This window comes from Patiria miniata, unplaced genomic scaffold (assembly GCF_015706575.1).
Source record: "Patiria miniata isolate m_02_andy unplaced genomic scaffold, ASM1570657v1 HiC_scaffold_3, whole genome shotgun sequence".
Lineage (NCBI taxonomy): Eukaryota > Metazoa > Echinodermata > Asteroidea > Valvatida > Asterinidae > Patiria > Patiria miniata.
In genome coordinates this window covers 31,863,073-31,881,113 of record NW_024037069.1, presented here as the reverse complement: position 1 = coordinate 31,881,113, position 18,041 = coordinate 31,863,073, and the positions used below count along the sequence as shown (strand labels likewise).

Genomic DNA, 18,041 nt, shown 5'->3' with positions numbered 1-18,041 from the left:
ACATTAAACCCATTTGACACAATACTACGCCGTTGCATTGACCCACTGAGACAATATAAGAAGCAATAATGAGTAAAGGGAAACACTAATGGTACTTTCACATCAAACTTTTCATGGGGCAAGAATCAAAGACGTGGTAAAAGATTCTTTGAAAAAAAAATGAATTCATCTTGTGGTAACTATGATGGAACAAAAATGTAGGCCTATTTTATAAGTTTATTCCTTCCTCCAGAACAAAAAGGAATAATGGAGGTTATTGTGGTCGACAAAGAAAATAAGGATCTTGTCATATTCCGGATATAATAATGGGTCTGGCAGGAAATAGCCAATATTTCAAGAATCAACAAATCAGCATTCATTCTGCAGATCATTATGATTTCATTGCCAATACGTTGGGGGGAAATGCAGAAACGATCTCCATCACTTCCTTTATTATTTTAATCCCAAGTTCCTCATTCGTTTACAAACTCGTTTAATTAACTGTATGTCGCTAGAGAATCAGTCATTTGATTGTTGGAGCAGCTTGGTCGTCATGGAGGACCGTCTCAATTTCATCGTTTTGTTACTTCTGCTGGGACTGTTTAAAGGTAGGCCTATAATAACCCTACAAATCTAGTTTCTTGGAAGTCGACTTGAACCTTTTTACTCCCCAAAATAATAATGAATAAATGTTACATCTGCGTTCCGAATAATGGATATCAACCCGTTTCTGCATTAATTGACATTGACATCGGTACAAAATGTTTCAAATAAGTTTTAAGTCATTTCAATTCGCATGGAAAAATGGGCTTGCATTTTCACATTCATTTGGTGAAAGTTTAAAATATCACGTTATCAAGTAACATGCCTTGTGCATTAACTTTCGTGAACTTCAGATTCAGTCCCGCTCGGGAATTCAATGCATATACGTCTACAAAAGTAACACGTTCAATGAAATCGTGCAAATGTGTTGGGGATATACAGGGTGTATATATAAAAAGGAAAAGAAAAAGGAAACCCAAATGTAAACGTAAATAATAAAAAAATGTAATGAATATTTTCAAATAAATGAAAGATCATGTGAAACGCCAACGCCAAAGATACCTTGATTTTGTGTCTGTGGCCACGGATGACTGAGTATTCATTGTTATTCTGTCATTGGTCAAAATCTGCACTGTGCCAAGTTTATGCTAAAGGGTAACTGGTATTCTGAACATGTGGAACAGCTTAATTTAAAGAAAGAAGACATCATTTTCCTCAAAACAATTTATTCAATTTTGACACAGTGATTTAACTACTCTCATTGTTGAAGTTAACTCTTTCCACACAAAGCTCTGCATGACGTCGCATATCGCCAACCGCCCGTCTTTGCATAACAAACTTTGCTCAGTCATCTGTGGCCACAGAAATACAAACAAGGTATCATTGGAAAGAGGACTCATTCACATGACCTTTAACTGATTTGGAAATATGTATTAGATTTTTTTTAATCATTAACGTTTACAACTGGGTTTCCTTTTTTATGCACTCTTGTATATGTTCTACAGTATGTCACCCCAAAAAGCGTCCGTCTAAATAGTTTTGAAATAACACAAAAACCACGAAGTACATTTAGATTTTTTTTTTAAATTGTGCAGATACTCTTAATACTTGGACTAACCCCTGTGAGTGTTATTTAATTGTTAGTTTATTTTATTTATTTCCCTCACGCTTCGCTGCATAATGGTCAATTGAGCACAACAACTTTTTTCGGCACTGACCAAGTTCCTGGCCTTAATTGTGTAGTGCTTTGTTATGTAAGCATCATGTGTAAGATCCTTCATTTGCCTGGCTATCAGTATCAGTCAAAGAGACAGTCATCATGGCAAGACGTCAGTTTAATACCCAAGGGCAAATGATTCCAATCCCCAACCGCAGCCCTTTTTCACAACCAAAAAACAATGAAATTGATTAACTCAAGGAACTTGGCCACAGTGTCCAACAATGTTGTTGTGATCCATTGACAAATTGTGTAGAAACTCATAGGGGTTCAGGCCAAGGATATGGAGTATCTGCACAATTTAAAAAATTTAAAATTTACTTCGTGGTTTGTGCTGTTATTTCAAAAATAATTAGACAGACACTCTTTTGGGGACATACTGTATAGTGTTAAAACAGAGTCGAAAGTTACATGACTTTCGAGAATTAATCAAGGAATGTACAGCCATTCCACTGAATTACGAATGCTTCATGAGAAGGAAATATGATTAAAGGTTAGTGACGACGTGATACGGAAGGAAATATATGTTGCACACACGCCGGCAAAAACTGTGTAAAGATAAACTAATGAGAGACCAGTTTGTTAATTGGTGTGATCACTTATTAGAAACGTCACCTATATAATTAATATCGAAAACCATATTGATTTCTTTAAATGAGAGTGATAAATACCATTAATAAATACCTTGGAGAGTTGATGGTTTCTGATTTGTCGAGACTCGATCACGTGGGGGTGTATTAACACTTCGCCCATCGACATATTTACCTTTCCTAAACCAAGCATCTTTGTAATTCTGGACACAAGGATTGTGAACACGAAATTTCAGCTTCCTCCATCAGGTTAAAATATAAAAACATTGTTGTAATTTGTTTCGCTACGGCAGCAGAAGTCCAAACCATGGACGTCGTACGCGTACGCAATGAAGACGTTGTCCAGCGCACGGCCCTTCTGGGGCAAAACCATGTATCTCAAAATTTTGAAATTTTAAGATAATAACCTTTTTAGGGAATATGCAGGTGCTGTTTTCATTTAGCATTTTCCGGGTTAATTTATGTCATTTTTGGCATTTTTCGACATTTTCCAAATATTCTACGGCAGAACAATGTATCTTGCCAAAAGTACTGTTTTGTTCAACAGCAAAACAGTGTATCTACATGTTGCTCCCTTTTTGCTTGAAGTTGTTTTTCCCAACATGCAGTTTTTTTATTTGGTAAAAAAATTTGCATTTGCATTGCTCTTGCTAATTTCAATGACTTCTCTAAATTAACATCAATCAGAGCAAAAGAATGTAACTGAATATGTTTTAGTTTCATTTTCTATGAAAATTTATAGCACTTTACTATGGCATAACAATGCATCTTATAGATGCTTTGTTTTGCCTTAGACAATGTATGCATTCAAACCAAGCCAACTCAAGTTGCCTTGTTTTGCCACGAAAACCCTTCTGTCGATTTCAACATTCATCTTGTTTTGCATTGTTGTACTGAAACAAATGCTGACGTGAGAATGAATTTGTGTCAAAAATTCGTGACGGTCGGGACAAAATCCTTTTCCCATGTAATATTTTGACAACAGAGGGCGCTATAAAATTCCGGCTGCCCTTCAAATAAAGATACATTGTTTTGCCGTAGAATTTCTGAAAAGTGCTCTTGTCAAAACAAGATGCATTGTTTTGCCTTGGAATGTGTATAGTAAACCACAGATGACAATATAATAACGCACGGCATAAGAGTGCAACTTTATGAAAATGGTAATAAGTACAAGAAACCGAACTTTTAACCGTTTGATAATTTCAGAATTTAAAGAAAATATAACTGGCACAAATCTGTGAAAAAAGAAACACAACGGTATTTAAAGCATAAAAATGGCAAAAGATGGAACTTCAAAGTCTTTTTCTCAAACCAAATGATCATATTCGAGTTGCATTGTTTTGCAATTGGAAGGGCCGCGCAGCCTGGGCCCGGCTGTGGTGTATATAACAACGCTTATTGAAGAGGGTACCACGTCTAAGTTAAATATGGCCCATGAACATGAACACAAAAAAAGTCTGGAAATATCGCCGAAAGAAAGTCACAAAATTGGAGCATTTTAACTGTTTATTTCGTTAAAAAGGTATTTAATAACGGGAATAACAGTGTGAAGATCCGGTCTTCACTGCGTGATAATGACCAGGTATGGGGGTGACCGCTGTTAATCGACTTCGTCTCGGTCCATAGTCCGAGTAACTTGGACCCAACTTATCGCCTTTTTAACATTCGGACATGGTCTGGCGATAGTGGGGTCCAAGCTAATCATTATATGCCGAGAAACACAATTCTGTCATTGACCCAAAAACCCAACATTGCCCAACAAAAACATTAGATTCCACCCTCAAAACGGCCTCCAAATTACTAGATATGCCACCTGAGGTACAAGTAGACACCGATAATTAAGATGGTTGGACTGAAGTTTACTTACGATGAAAAGTGAAATTTCCCGTTCAATTCCGAGAGCTCCCTTTCGCGATCGTGAATACGTTAAATTTCCGTTGCGTGTTTGAATTGCGATGTGGTCTTCATGCCTAGCGTTCACGCCCATGGTCCCCCGTATTCCGAGTGCGATTCCGTTATGTTGCCGAGCGTGCGCGATGCATCGATTATGATAATGTAGACTGGAGCACGTTTGTAAACACAAGTGCATTTCGAACGATAATAGGGAGTCGGGAACTAGGGCAGATTTTATGGACGGAAACCAGTTAAAGCTAGTTCCCGACTCCCTATTATCGTTCGAAGTGCACTTATGTTTACAAACGTGCTCCAGTCTATCATTATCATAATCGATGCATCGCGCGCGCTCGGTAACGCAATCGCACTCAGAATACGGGGGACCATTGAGTGAACGCTGGGCATGAAGACCACATTGCAATTCAAACGCGGAAGGGATATTTAACGTATTCACGATCGCGAGGGGAGCTCTCGGAATTTAACGGGAAATTTCACTTTTCATCTGGATCGTAAGTAAATTTCAGTACAACCATCTTAATTTTCGATGTCTACTTGTACCTCAGGTGGCGTATCTAGTAATTTAGAGGCCGTTTTGAGGGTGAAATCTAATGTTTTTGTTGGGCAATGTTTGGTTTTTTAGTCCGACAATGACAGAATTGTGTTGCTTGGCATATGATGATTAGCTTGGACCCCACTATCGCCAGACCATGTCCGAATGTTAAAAAGGCGATAAGTTGGGTCCAAGTTACTCGGACTAGTCCATTAACAGCGCCAGCGGTCAACCCCAAACCCGGTCATTATCACGCAGTGAAGACCGGCTCCTCACACTGTTATTCCCTTATTCTAAATTATACAAATATAACATGGTTTATTTCGGGTGGACAGTCGATATTGGCTCCCCGAGGTATTGGAAGTTGACAAACTAGTTCCCGAGGCGAATGTCAACTTCCAATACCGAGGGGAGCTAATATCGACTGTCCACCCGAAATAAACCATGTTATATTTGTTTTACTATACCTCATACATATTCAGTTGCTGATTTTCTTTTATTATATGCACCTAAAACAAAATTTGGGGAAACTTGTACAGCTCACCAAAAGAATATTGTTGCTCAACTTGAACTACTAGTTCGGTTCGTTTGCGATATAATACAATTACTACAGTTGTAAATAGAGTTGTTTACAATGTGTACAACTTTTGTACAGGAGACATCTTTACACGGTCTATAAATTTTCTCCAGTACGGCATCATTGAGCTCTGGAAATAAACATTTACGCGAACCGTGCAACCTTGCATCTCTCCTGTGCGATGTTCGCGCGTGCGTACTGCACCCGTGCGACAGTTCCTCGATTGCTCTGTAAAGCGCATGCGTAGTAGACTGTCGCACGGGTAACCCATGCGACAGTCTACTACGCATGCGTATTTACAATGTGCTCTCGATCATGAATATGTATGAGGTATAGTAAACTTATATAGTTGATGTACCCTAACGTGGCGCGGCCCCCAACGTGGCGCACTTTGATTTTTTTCGCCTGTAGCGCCTACCTAGACCAAAAGTTGTAACTGAAATTTCACAGAAAGTGAAATTTCATCAGGTTCTAAACACTAGTTTAGCGAAACACAACATGCAAAATTAAGTTTACTCCCATATAGTTCCATATCACATAGTTCCATATCACTTTCATTGAAAACGGATAGGGGGCCTAGGCCGCCTTCTGTCAAATTCGCCTCTATACTCGGTGCGTGTGAAATGGAAAGTCAACAAACAAAATTGGATTTGGTTTCACGAAAACGTTTTGACTACTCGCTTATGAAAACATGTACACGAAATCAAATGCTCTTAGAATTATTAGACAATTACTATAGAACCCGACTCTCCGAAACCTCTTGAAATAAACATGGTCTATTTGACTGATTCATTGAACAAGTTGCTATTTCTTCCCCCAACCGCTTACTGCCATCAGATTCAAATTAACCCGTATGCAAGCTGATTGTCAGGTCAAGTGTACATGTAGCCTATATCTTTTTCAACTGATCTGTAGGTGTTTCAGCCGTCATTGATTTCACCTGTATCACCAAGCCCCGTATCGATATCGACAGTGAAGACACCTACATCGCTGCCTATCTACATGGCAGTGATGCTGCGCTGTCCTTTGCTCGAACAACCTACACGTACACAAGCGTCGATAACATAAAGGACCAGTTAGGGCTACCTTCAGACCACGATTTGGAGCCACACTCGTCATCAGAGGGAGATAAGATATCTATTCTTCGATTGCCAGCGGCTGGAGGGAAGACTAGGATTGGGTTCTTTGCCTGCCGAGCAAATCAGGAAACTCACAGCATTGGTACCCTCATCATGAACAGAAACGGTAGGCTTGATGACAAATTATTGCCAAATGGAAAAATGGCGTTTGCATCCTGAGACCCGTTGAAATCTTCCTGGAAACTTCCCCTTTTATTTTAATTTGTTTTAACATAACGTTCTATTTTGGAAATTCTTAATTCTATGATGTGCAAGTCCGGGTATAAAGCTCAGGTGCCATAGTAAATAAAATTATATTCAATGGATTCAGAATGGCTATTCAATTGGAAGTCTTTTCACGCATCTGGTCTCCTCAGTGGACCGAAGTTAGCCAATCAAGGGGAAATCCCATACGACAGCACACATGCCTGGCATTTTCCACCAGCCTACAACTAGTCCAGATCACAAGTGACAATCAGTAAAACGGAAGTCAGATATGACACTTTGGGCCCAGTCGCAAAATTATAAAGGCACTTATAAGACACAGAATAAGAAATGGCTAAATTGATACACTTTGATTTCTCAAAGCTATCACATCTTTTCATATGTACTCTACAGCTGACTTTCTCCCTACCCGAGTGAGTCATACGGTAAACAGGGGAGATGCTGTCAATCTGACCGTCACTGCAACGGACCAAACCCGTACCAAAACAAAATGGAGAAAAGACTCAAGTGACCCCATCAAAGGACGAGACAAATTGTTTTTCAGTTTTACAAATGCTCAAGTCCGTGACAGCAGAAATTATGAGGTCCATTTCGCCGGGCAGCGCAGTACCGGAAAACAGGCACTTATGCGTTTGATTGTCAGAGGTAGGCCTTTAAGTGCTTATCAATATAATTTTATTATAAGCAATATAATTTTGTTTTCATAATTTGGTAAAAAAAAATTTTTTAATCACCAAGAAAAGAATGAGTGATGCAGACATAAACCACAGCTTCTCAATGGTACTCATTTTATCTATTTATCTAACTATTCTTTAATTCAGCTTGCCTAGAGAAAAAATGGAATTCGCACTCATGCAGTGCAGATTGTCCAGTCTGTTTCAATGGCGGAGTGTGTGACGACCAGAGCGGAGACTGCATTTGCCCGCCTGGATTTAGTGGCGATTTCTGCGAAACTCGTGAGTGTTAGATTTAATAGTCGTGAGTCTTAAGAATTAATATTATTTTAATGAATTTTTTTTAATGATACCAAACCAGAATTTAAAAAAAATCATAAATATCTGTGGCTTTTACAGTCCTGTTGGTTGACAGCCCGGCACGTGGATGGCTTTAATCCATTCTTATTGCCGAAGCATACAGGTGACTAATCCATCAAATTTGTTTTACAAACTACTTTTACCCTGCTCACTGATCAGACTTGAAATCAACCAAGGGGTTGTCGTTTTCTGGGGTTAAATTATGTTATGAATAAACTGCCAATGGGATTTGAAATCAAGCAAGCAGCTAGGGTCGTCATATTTTTTTTAGGAATTATCATGCGCCTCTTTTCTATTTTGGTAAACAAAAAGAGTTCTCTGTTCACAGCTGAGGGACCCAACCGTTTTGGCCAATCAGGAAGTTTTCGTTGCGACTCACCTGAGTTAGGGGAAGGTCCTACGTGTGCAGGGATGCTGTTCTGTTTACCAGATCCTTATGGCTGCTCGTGTGCTTCAGGGTACCAAGGAATCGACTGTGATGACTGTAAGTCAGACCTTCAAAAATTATATTGAATACCTTCACATGGCGAACAGTTTCATAATTTAAGTTTTAATACAAAAAGCTGAGGTGAACACTTTTCACGGTTGGTTTTTACCTGGTTTAACAACCACCACATCAATTTTCATGTCATTCCCTTTAATAAATCTTAGCTTTCATCATGTAAGAACGGTCGTAATATAGATCACATCAAAATAAATCCCAAATTCACAAAGTAAAAATATACAGGCCTCTTTTTTGATCCAGTTAGAGACATTTTGGGCAGTTTCCCACTGGCATGTAATTATTGTCTGGGAGGTGTTAGTCAGTGGTCCATCCAGTATTTCCCATAGAAGGTTGGCTGGGTTGTTGAAGTCTAATATATTCAAGGCAGAGCTGGATGAGGCATTGCAGTCAACGCATAAAATGACTAAAACAACTGAGGCAATTTAAACTTAAATTATTTTTTTTTCAGCGTGTGGCGATGGTTTCTACGGAGCAGACTGTGCACAGACCTGTCACTGCATGGACGGGGCCGCGTGCAATATAACTACGGGCGAGTGTCCCGAGGACTGTGCGCCAGGATTCGCGGGTATCAACTGTCAGGGTAAGTTTGTTGAAAGCTTGAGCCAAAGGAATTTCGAGTCGATGTAGTGTAAATTTACCAATAATTTATCCTTTCAACTGGTTAAATCTATGCCTTCGGAAATCGTATTTAAAAAAAATCATTGTAGGCTCGAACCTACATCTTTCTTGTGGTGCAGACAACTTAACTTTTCAACCATTCAAACCCAGGTTTGCCAAACACAGTGAAATTTTGTGACATCATTGAAAAGGTTGGATGTCGCCAGACCAATTCGAAATGGGGGTGGGGGTGTTCCTGAAAACTGTCTTCAGGCCACTTCATAATGGAAGGTATAGCCATAATTTGTTGTGTGTGTGTGGCTGGTTGCTGTGGACCCCATGTGACTAATGGGGGCAATTGTTCAAAGCGTCAGACCGTGGGACTGGACACTAGGTATCGGACGATGGGTGGCATTAACACAGAGGCGTCCCCCCCACACACACACGCCCTCCATAAAAAAGTTTGCGCCCCCAGTCGCCCCTCTCCCCACTGAAAATTTGGCGTCCGGAGAAAAGCACAGCCGTATGATTTACCATGATTAGCTGGACGAATGTGACGTCCTTTTTTCCGCAATTTTGGGCGTATTCTTTACCAAAACGTTTTCCCCCGCGAGTGGCTGTATATTGTATCGTCCCTAGCGCGAATGACGTGACGCGAATAGTGGTAGTTATTGTCTAATATTAGAAGATGGTGTTCAGCCCCCCCCCCCCCACCACCATCCCACCCCCACTATTTGATTTTACGGAGGGCGGGAGTCCGGTGACAAAAAACCTGTCTACCTTTCAGCACAAATGAAATGTTAGGGCGCCCCGCCATGTAACCTCCAGCCCCCCCCCCCCCACACGCCCCCTAGGATGAGAACCCTGGCTATGCCGCTGGGCATAGGCCTACATGTACGTGCATGGATATACCGACGGAACACGATTTTGCCGAAAGGACTTAAGATTTTTGCAGACGGAAAGGATGGATGCGGCTGTGTGACGGCCCCGAAAAAAACCTCTAGCGACGGCGGTTGTGATTCTATATTTGCTTTTCCTTATTAGTATTCGTTAAGGTATAGTCATTAACTTCAGGCGAAGTGTTACTTGCATTTCTTTGAACGTGTCAATGTTTCTCCATTTCAGTCAAGTTAACCGTAGATGATTTCACCTGTGTCACCAAGCCCCGTATTGACATCGACAGTGGAGACAGCTACATCGCAGCCTATCTACATGGCGGTAATGCCAACCTGTCCTTCGCTCGAACGACGTTCACATATACAGGAAGTGAAAGTCCCAATCCCCCTGTACCCCCAGCGACGTTACAGTTACCTAACAACTCTGTGGGAACAACCTCATCATCTGCGGGAAATAAGATCTCTGTTCTCCGATTGCCAGCGGCAGGGGGGAAGACTAGGATTGGGGCTTTCGCTTGCAGAGCAACGGCAGCGGGAACTGATCCATACAACATTGGTACCGTCATCATGAGCAGTAAGGGTAAGTGGGACCGGGCTACAACGAAAATTAACTCCCCAAAAATAATATTGAAACTGGTTTAAATAGCTTGTGTATACATTTCTAGTGCGACTATATCTGTTTCCATTATGGGTGGGCATTAAAATCGGTGATTATGTGGCATGGTGGATGAATAATAAAGGGTTGTGCTGTGTGCTTAAGGCCAAAAAAAAATAAGTCGGTCTCTGGTCAGCGCGTGCGTCGATTTTAATCATGCGCGTCGATCTTTTTTTTTTCCAAAATGGTCCGCGGTAGCTCCAACAGCGCCCTCTATTTCCGCACCTCCTCAATTTCTTTTTACCAAAGAGCACCAAGGAATGGGAAATTGCACTAAGGCAAATGATCGAAAGCACCAAGGCAAATTTTGGAGGACACCAATGTACATGAGGACACCAAAAAGCAAAATAGTACCCACCTTGTCCGTACAATCCAAGCTTGAAGAAAAAAAAATAGGACCAAAAAAAAAAAAAAAAAGCCGCGTGGCCGCGTCAATTCCGGAACTTTGGTCTGACCAGAGACCGAATATTTTTTGGGGGGCCTCAAGGCCACCCTTGAACCTATCGCGGTAGAATCGCGTCAATGCAGCTTGTGAAATATTGTCCTATCACATGTACATGATATACAAATGGACGCAGAACGCGCAAAATCTTAGACTGTCTCAGGCCAAAGAGGCGTGGCTAACTCGCAAACGGCGATAGGTCAATTGAAGAATAACAGAAGAGGATTGTGATTCATATTTCCCTTTAACTGTTCAAAATCACATCATAAGCGTCGCAAGGCCAAAAAGACTATTGTGTCTCCCTCACCCGACGGACCGTCACCGTATATGAATTCCTCAAAGTCAATTTTGACACTTAAGAAGCTTCAACAAATGCTGTGCATCTGCCCATAGAGTTACGTGTGTGCCCTTATCTCATACAAGGTCTGTGAGGTGTTCGTTCATCAATGAAGAAGGGCAGTGAGCTGATGGAATATCCCACTTTCAAAGCAGGGGTGGGGGAGTAGGCTGCATAAGAGGAAGTGGTTGTTGAACATAAACAATTGGCGACACAAGTACTGATGTGGTGACTTCATTTATTACTAAAAAAAAACACAATTGATCTACATGTATTCCTGTTTTATTTTATTTCACACACGTCAAACAAGGCGTATGGATAAAAGACAATTATAACATACAATACAAAACATCAAAATACACAATACAATTATCAGGACTAACATACGTACATGTACATTCATATACATGTACATGATTTTTAACATAAAATAGTTCGAATTTGGTGACAAAAGTAAGCTCTGGCAATGAGATAAATGTGGCTAAAGATATGGCAGCTCTGACTTCCTCTGATTGGGCGGTCTATTGTCTCAAATCAGTCCACAGCTTGCCGTTGGCCACGTCTTCTCCGCCACAGCTTTGATGGGCTCACCTCTGTCAAGGGCACAATAGTCTATCTTTTTCTTCGTCCTTAATTCCATCGGATTCTAATAAGGAAAGAAAGGCATTAAAAAACATTATTTTTTTTTCCTTTTCTAAACATAGAAAATGCATACAGGGTCTTCAGCTTGTTAGGACATTGTAGGCCATCGCATGAACATAACAGTAAATTGCGTTCCTTTTTGAGTTGATACCTCCAACCAAGTTCAACTAGGCTGCCAAACATTACAGAAATATCTACATTAATAATATTTAGTCAATAAAACGTGTGCAATAAGTGCACACCATTGTTCACCCACGTACAAACACTGTCTAATCACACCTAAATAAAAGTGGACTTGGCCAGAAATCACAGCGTGCCTTGCTCAAGCCACGCACGGCGTGCCAAGAAAGCTGCTTCCATCGCATAAGAAGCCAACTTTTACATCACAGTTACAATGTCTCCTGATAAAGTATCTTCATATTTTTTTAGATGCAGAGAATCTTTATACTGTAAGCTTGAATATCATATAGTTTTTAGAGTCCCTGAGGAATTGTAAAGGGGAGAACTTACCGGAGAGAAACAGCAAGTTGGCAGCACAACGATGGGAGTCGGTCGATTATCATCTGTTGATCGTACACGTTCCAATGCAGTTTCAAACAACGCTTCTGATTAGCGCAAAAACTTTAGGCTGAAATGGACGGGCTTTAACATTGGCCAATCAACTTCATTTTTACATCAGCTTTGGACAAACTCATGCTGTTTATTTAATAGCTCGAACGAAAGAAATCGGTAGAGGGCGTCCAGAGTTGTGAGTTCATATGAGCCGCGTTGTGTGACAGATTTCTTCGTGAACATCGTTTTTGCATTGTAAAATTGGAGATACCGACTGTTTGTACTTGAAAAATGACGGATCTTTAAAGTAATTAAAAAATAATAGAAAAATATCATTAAAAAGAGGAATAATGAACTTTCAATTTTCCGAAAGAACGAACTTGAAAGCATTGAGGGTTTAAAAGTTAAGTTCTCAAAAAGGAAAACAATCGTGCGTTTTTTTAGGTTTTCTGGAGGATTTCCGCTTTGCACAAAATGGCAGCGGAAGCCTGTCGCTTAGGTTGCGCTAAGAAATTCATATAAACTTTGAAATCCCCACTCACCCCCCCCCCCCCAAAAAAGGACCCCAACCGACCGACCCTCCAAATTGTGTTCATGTGAGGGCAACTCAATTTTGTTGTTTGATATTTAGTTACCTCCCTTGTATTGCTGTCTTTTATTGGCTTAGGATGTTTGGTGGTTTACTTTTTTTCCAGACGTTTGGTGGGATAAACTGAAGATATAGGGGTATCAAGTTGGTCTTGTATAATATACCTTATGCGTATTTTTAGCCATCATAGAGAGCAATATGCCTTTGTTATCTGGGATATGCCTGAATGAACCTTTTGTAAATTCATTGTTACATCATTCAAATAACAAAAGATGCCCTAAGATGGCCGGTACACATAAGGTCTATGTGGCTCGCCTGATTTTTATCAATTAATTTGTACTATGCATTGCAGCTGACTATCTTCCCACTCAAGTGAGTCAGACAGTACACCGGGGAGGTGCAGTCACTCTGACCGTCACTGCAACAAACCCAGCCCGTACCGACACTCGATGGAGAAAGGATGGCAGTGGAGTCATCCTGAACAGAAGCGACAGTCTGTACTTTGATTTCATCAACACCAATGTCTTAGACACTGGGATCTACGAGGTACACTCTGCCGGGAAACGTAATCATGGAAACCAGGCACTCATGCGGTTGATTGTCAGAGGTAGGCCTATGCATGTTAGTCTTTTGACAAGGACAGAACCGGCGAGCGGTGAAGCCGGCAGGTGATTTGAGTGGGGCGTGTGTTCTTATTCCTCCATGGGCGGATCTAGGAATTATTGCGGGGGGGGGGGAGGTTCATCAGTAAATCATTGCTGAAAAGAGGACAGTTTTTTTGTCCGGACACTTGGCCTCCGTGAAATCAATCGGTGGGGGTGGGGTTGTGGAGGAGGTAGCCTTTAGTCAAGTCCCACGCACCTACCCACACACGTGACGCACCCCGGATGCTTACACGTAGACTATAGCACGAGCAGGAAAGCCGCGAGGGCCGTTACCATCTCGCGGAGAACGCTTATGTTTTTCTTTACATTTGTCTACCGATTTGGTATACATGCATAATGCATTACTGTTGTGAATTGACCAATGAAAATGCAGAATTACTAACGTATATCAGCCGTCGTCTGTTGTTGGTAACCGTAAACCACCGTTAGACAATTGATTTATATTGCTCGATTTATATTACGTGAATAAATGAATAAGTGATTAGTTCCACGAGATGGTAAAGGCCCTCGCGGCTCCGCTGCTCGTGCTTGTATTTTTACGTGCCAGCATCCGGAGTGCGTTTAACGTGTCCTGATGGTACGGGTATAGGCGCGTGGGACTCGACTAAAGGCTAGGGAGGAGGGGGAGGGGGCCTCGTACCATACATTCAATGGGGGAGCTGCTCAAATCCGACGATTATTGATACAGTAACAGAATAGTGTACAATTACTAATTACCCCCTAACCCAGCTGGCTCTGTCCGCATTTTGCGCACAGGCAGACCTTATTACCTGTATATATTTCGGGGTGTCAGAGCAGGGGCAAGGGGGTTCGCATTATATTCAATGAATTTCTATGATTTTTTGACATAACTGCCCCCCCCCCCACCTCCGCCGGGATCCACGTCTGCGATTAGTGTCAATCGGCTTGTGTGGTCTCCGCTCCACTCGCGTGGTGGCTTCATGCATCTCTAGTAATGCCGGCCCTCGTCAGCATTTAAAACAGCTGTCGAAAGAATATTCTTTTAAAAAGGAATGTACATATGCAACTTAAACAAGATCAATATAATTATACCCAATCTATCATAGGTTGCGGAAGAAATATTTGGAATGCTCCCTCTTGTGACAGTGATTGTCCAGTCTGTTTGAATGGCGGTATTTGTGATGACCGGAGCGGCGTCTGCATCTGTCCACCTGGTTTTGGTGACAGATTCTGCGAAATATGTGAGTGGGTTTAAAACATTTTGTGAACAATATGGGAGTATGTTGTGAAAACCCTTTTATCAAAGGTATTTTCACAATTCCTAACTGATTTTGTTATATTTTAATCACGTTCACTAATTTAATTTACCTTTGAAACACAAAATATATTTCTGGTTTTATTTTCAGTTTTAGGACGAAACCACTTTGGTCAATCGGGAAGTTTTCGCTGCGACTCACCTGAGTTAGGAGGCGGTCCTACGTGTGCAGGGATGCTGTTCTGTTTACCAGATCCTTATGGCTGCTCGTGTGCTGCAGGGTACCAAGGAATCGATTGCAATGAAAGTAAATTGTTTAACAGTCTTTTTACAGCCTTTTTTCGGAAATCACAAAACTGACTTCCACTGATGGCGTACCACAAATCAAAGACAAAAATGGATACTCCTTTAACTATTAGTAATTCACAAAGGTAGCCAAATTGGTTGGGAAACTTAGCTGTATACAAGACGAGGCAAACACAACCTTGGCAATAAAATGGGAGACTGCAAGTAGGACTAGCCAGGATAACTCAGTTTACAATACACTGATATGGCGTCTCGAGTTTGAAAGAATCCTTTCGTTCAGTGGTATTTGTTCTCAATTTTGTGTTTAGCTTGTGGGGATAATACTTACGGAGCAGACTGTGCACAGACATGCCACTGCAAGGACGGGGTCGCGTGCGACAAATCTACGGGCGAGTGTCAAGGGGACCAGGACTGCGCGCCTGGATTCACGGGCATCAACTGTCAAGGTAATTCTTCGAAAATGGAGGTTAAGTTTACTTTTCAAGTTATGCCAACCCTTCGTTTCGGTTTTTGGAAGGTTTACAGCCTCCACATGCGAAAAAAAGGATGGCGTTTTATAGAACAGACGAAGGCGTGTGGCAGGCGCGGTTCTACGGGGGGGCTTTAGCCCTCCAAAAATTTTGTCTAGCCGCCCCCCCAAAAAAAAATCCATAAAAAAGCACCAGCAAAATGTAAGAATTTGACGTACATGGGAACGGTCTCCCCCAAAATGAGAAGGGTGCATTTGTACACTTTTAGTTAATATAGTGTGCCCGATTGTAGGATTTTATCCGCGCTCCCCATTCGCTCGTACCCCCGCCCTGCAAACAGGGCGCTGGGAAGGGCAGATGAGCTTCACAGAATCTTGCGAAGGACCCTTCACAACCCTTCGTGAATTCAAAACGGAGCCTGAGCAACTGGCGGGACTTGAAAATTTACAAAACAGATAAGTTTTACAGATTTTCCTACATTATTATGCTTTTCAACCAAAAAAAGGGCGCTGCATTTATGTTTGAGAATAAAAGAGTGACGAATGACTCAGTCTTAACGGCCGTTTCAAACCTTGCAGGGTCGTGCCCGTGACGCCTTGCCGGTCACAGGTCACGCAAAATCTATCCAATCAGAGCGTTGATTCGTCAGCCCTTCCCAGCGTCCTGTTTGCAGGGAGGGGGGGTACTAGCGAACGCTCCCCATAGAAAATATGACACGAGCCTCCCCCCCCCCCCCCACGTATTGATTTTCAGAGGCCTAAGTGTCCGGAGAAAATAACCGGTCTACATTTCAGCCCGCTTCCCTGAAAAAAATTCTGGATTCACCTTGCTAGCCCCCCCCCAAAAAAAAATATTGGCTCTAGAACCACGCCTGGCGTGTGGATGACGCTAGCATTTTACTGTTACCGAGCGATGTATGTTTGCATACGCTCGTAGCACCATACGCTCGTAGTTCAGGGCTGCGACTGCGCTAGGGAACTGGTGACCTCACTTGTTTTTTCTTCGAGCTGTCGTTTAAAACATGTCGTTCAGCTAAAGTTATCCAGGAAAAACAGTTGCGCACGTGGTAAACTGGATTGACCATCGCAGACGTTAAAGCCACCCACAATGCTTTGCGTGTCCCAGTAACATTTGTGGAGGAGATTATCGCCCTTGGAAGTTGGATAGGACGTGTGGCGAATTAAAAGTAGCTTTAAAAGTCACTAGCGAATGTGAGGGGTCCAGTCAACAGCGAAGTCAGATGGATTAGGTGCCGGCTCTCGAATTGTTTTGAACATCAAAAGGAGCGGCGAGAATCACTCCAGATTACAAAGCACTTTTTCCCCATTGCAGTATGACCAAGAAATGCCAGTGGTAATGTTACACATTTTCACCGCAAAACTCAAAATTCCCATGTCCTAAAATGTAAATGCCAAACTGAACTCAAGATACTTACATAATTACTGCATGTTAATGGTAATTAAGGAACCGTATTTTTTTTATTTTGTTCTCATTGATAGAAAAGTGTCTCCCATCAAGAGAAAGCAGCTCATCATGCGACAAAACCTGCACTTCGCCTCCAGGTAAACTGCTCTAAAACGATTTTTCTTCCAGGATCAGGTGTGGTGCTGGGCTTAACATTTGTTTTTGCTATGAGTTCATGGTCGCGATGCTTTCTGCTCAATCAGTAAGATCTGGCCTTTTGTAATGTCATGAAAAGTCACTTGCTTCTTCTTCTACCTTGGTTTGGTCGTCTCATTCGGAAAAAAAATGTTTTTAAGTTATAATGTTTGCCTTGAGAGAGCCACTATCTCTTTCCTCAAAGATACACTTGGACCAATTCTAATTGGTACTCGAGTACTGTACAGAATGATTATCTGTTTCATTCAGTATGATGTAGCAGCATATCGAGTAAAGTTAAAATTACAGATTGATTGTCACTGTACAAACATAACACAAGCTTAGTAGTATAATCAATCTCTTATACAGGATCGACAAAGAAGCCACAGAATGTAACGTTTTCTTCCCAAAATGGCCAGAGCAGCGTGATTTTCCGATGGAATCCTGTTCTTTGTCCTGAAAGGAATCAGAAAATCAGAAACTACGCGTACAGGTTATCAAGAAGAGACAATAATCGAGAGGGGCAAGTAGTGCGAGTACAAGACACTTCGGTCACTCTGGAGATAGCCAGCATACCGGTGTCACCCTGCGCACACACGTTTAAAGTTGCTGCTGAAACTTCTAAAGGCATCGGACCATACACCAAGAAAATCCGGTTTATGAATGCAACTAAAGGTAAGTTACCTATAATCCTTTCTCAGTTCTAACATTTTCGCTTAAAAAGGGTAGTAAGGACACGATTGGTTTAGAATTCCTTTCGCAGTTTCGTTACTTTGCAATCGGCATGCCGTGTGCCTGAAACATTATCTACATTAACCACTTTGCCGAAATACCGTTGAAATATC

The 18,041-nt window shown here is 41.6% G+C and overlaps 1 protein-coding gene across 1 annotated transcript in view; it reads left to right on the top strand.

Moving 5' to 3' along the window:
- The first annotated feature begins 532 nt into the window (after positions 1–532).
- Positions 533–18,041, top strand: part of LOC119736688 — a 36,672-nt gene continuing 19,163 nt past the window's right edge. The window contains exons 1-12 of the mRNA XM_038210703.1: positions 533–587; positions 6,264–6,593; positions 7,085–7,336; positions 7,513–7,647; positions 8,054–8,209; positions 8,679–8,810; positions 9,953–10,303; positions 13,293–13,547; positions 14,673–14,807; positions 14,973–15,128; positions 15,436–15,573; positions 17,097–17,159. Coding sequence (XP_038066631.1) covers positions 533–587; positions 6,264–6,593; positions 7,085–7,336; positions 7,513–7,647; positions 8,054–8,209; positions 8,679–8,810; positions 9,953–10,303; positions 13,293–13,547; positions 14,673–14,807; positions 14,973–15,128; positions 15,436–15,573; positions 17,097–17,159 — 2,158 coding nt within the window. The remainder of the gene's footprint in view (positions 588–6,263; positions 6,594–7,084; positions 7,337–7,512; positions 7,648–8,053; positions 8,210–8,678; positions 8,811–9,952; positions 10,304–13,292; positions 13,548–14,672; positions 14,808–14,972; positions 15,129–15,435; positions 15,574–17,096; positions 17,160–18,041) is intronic.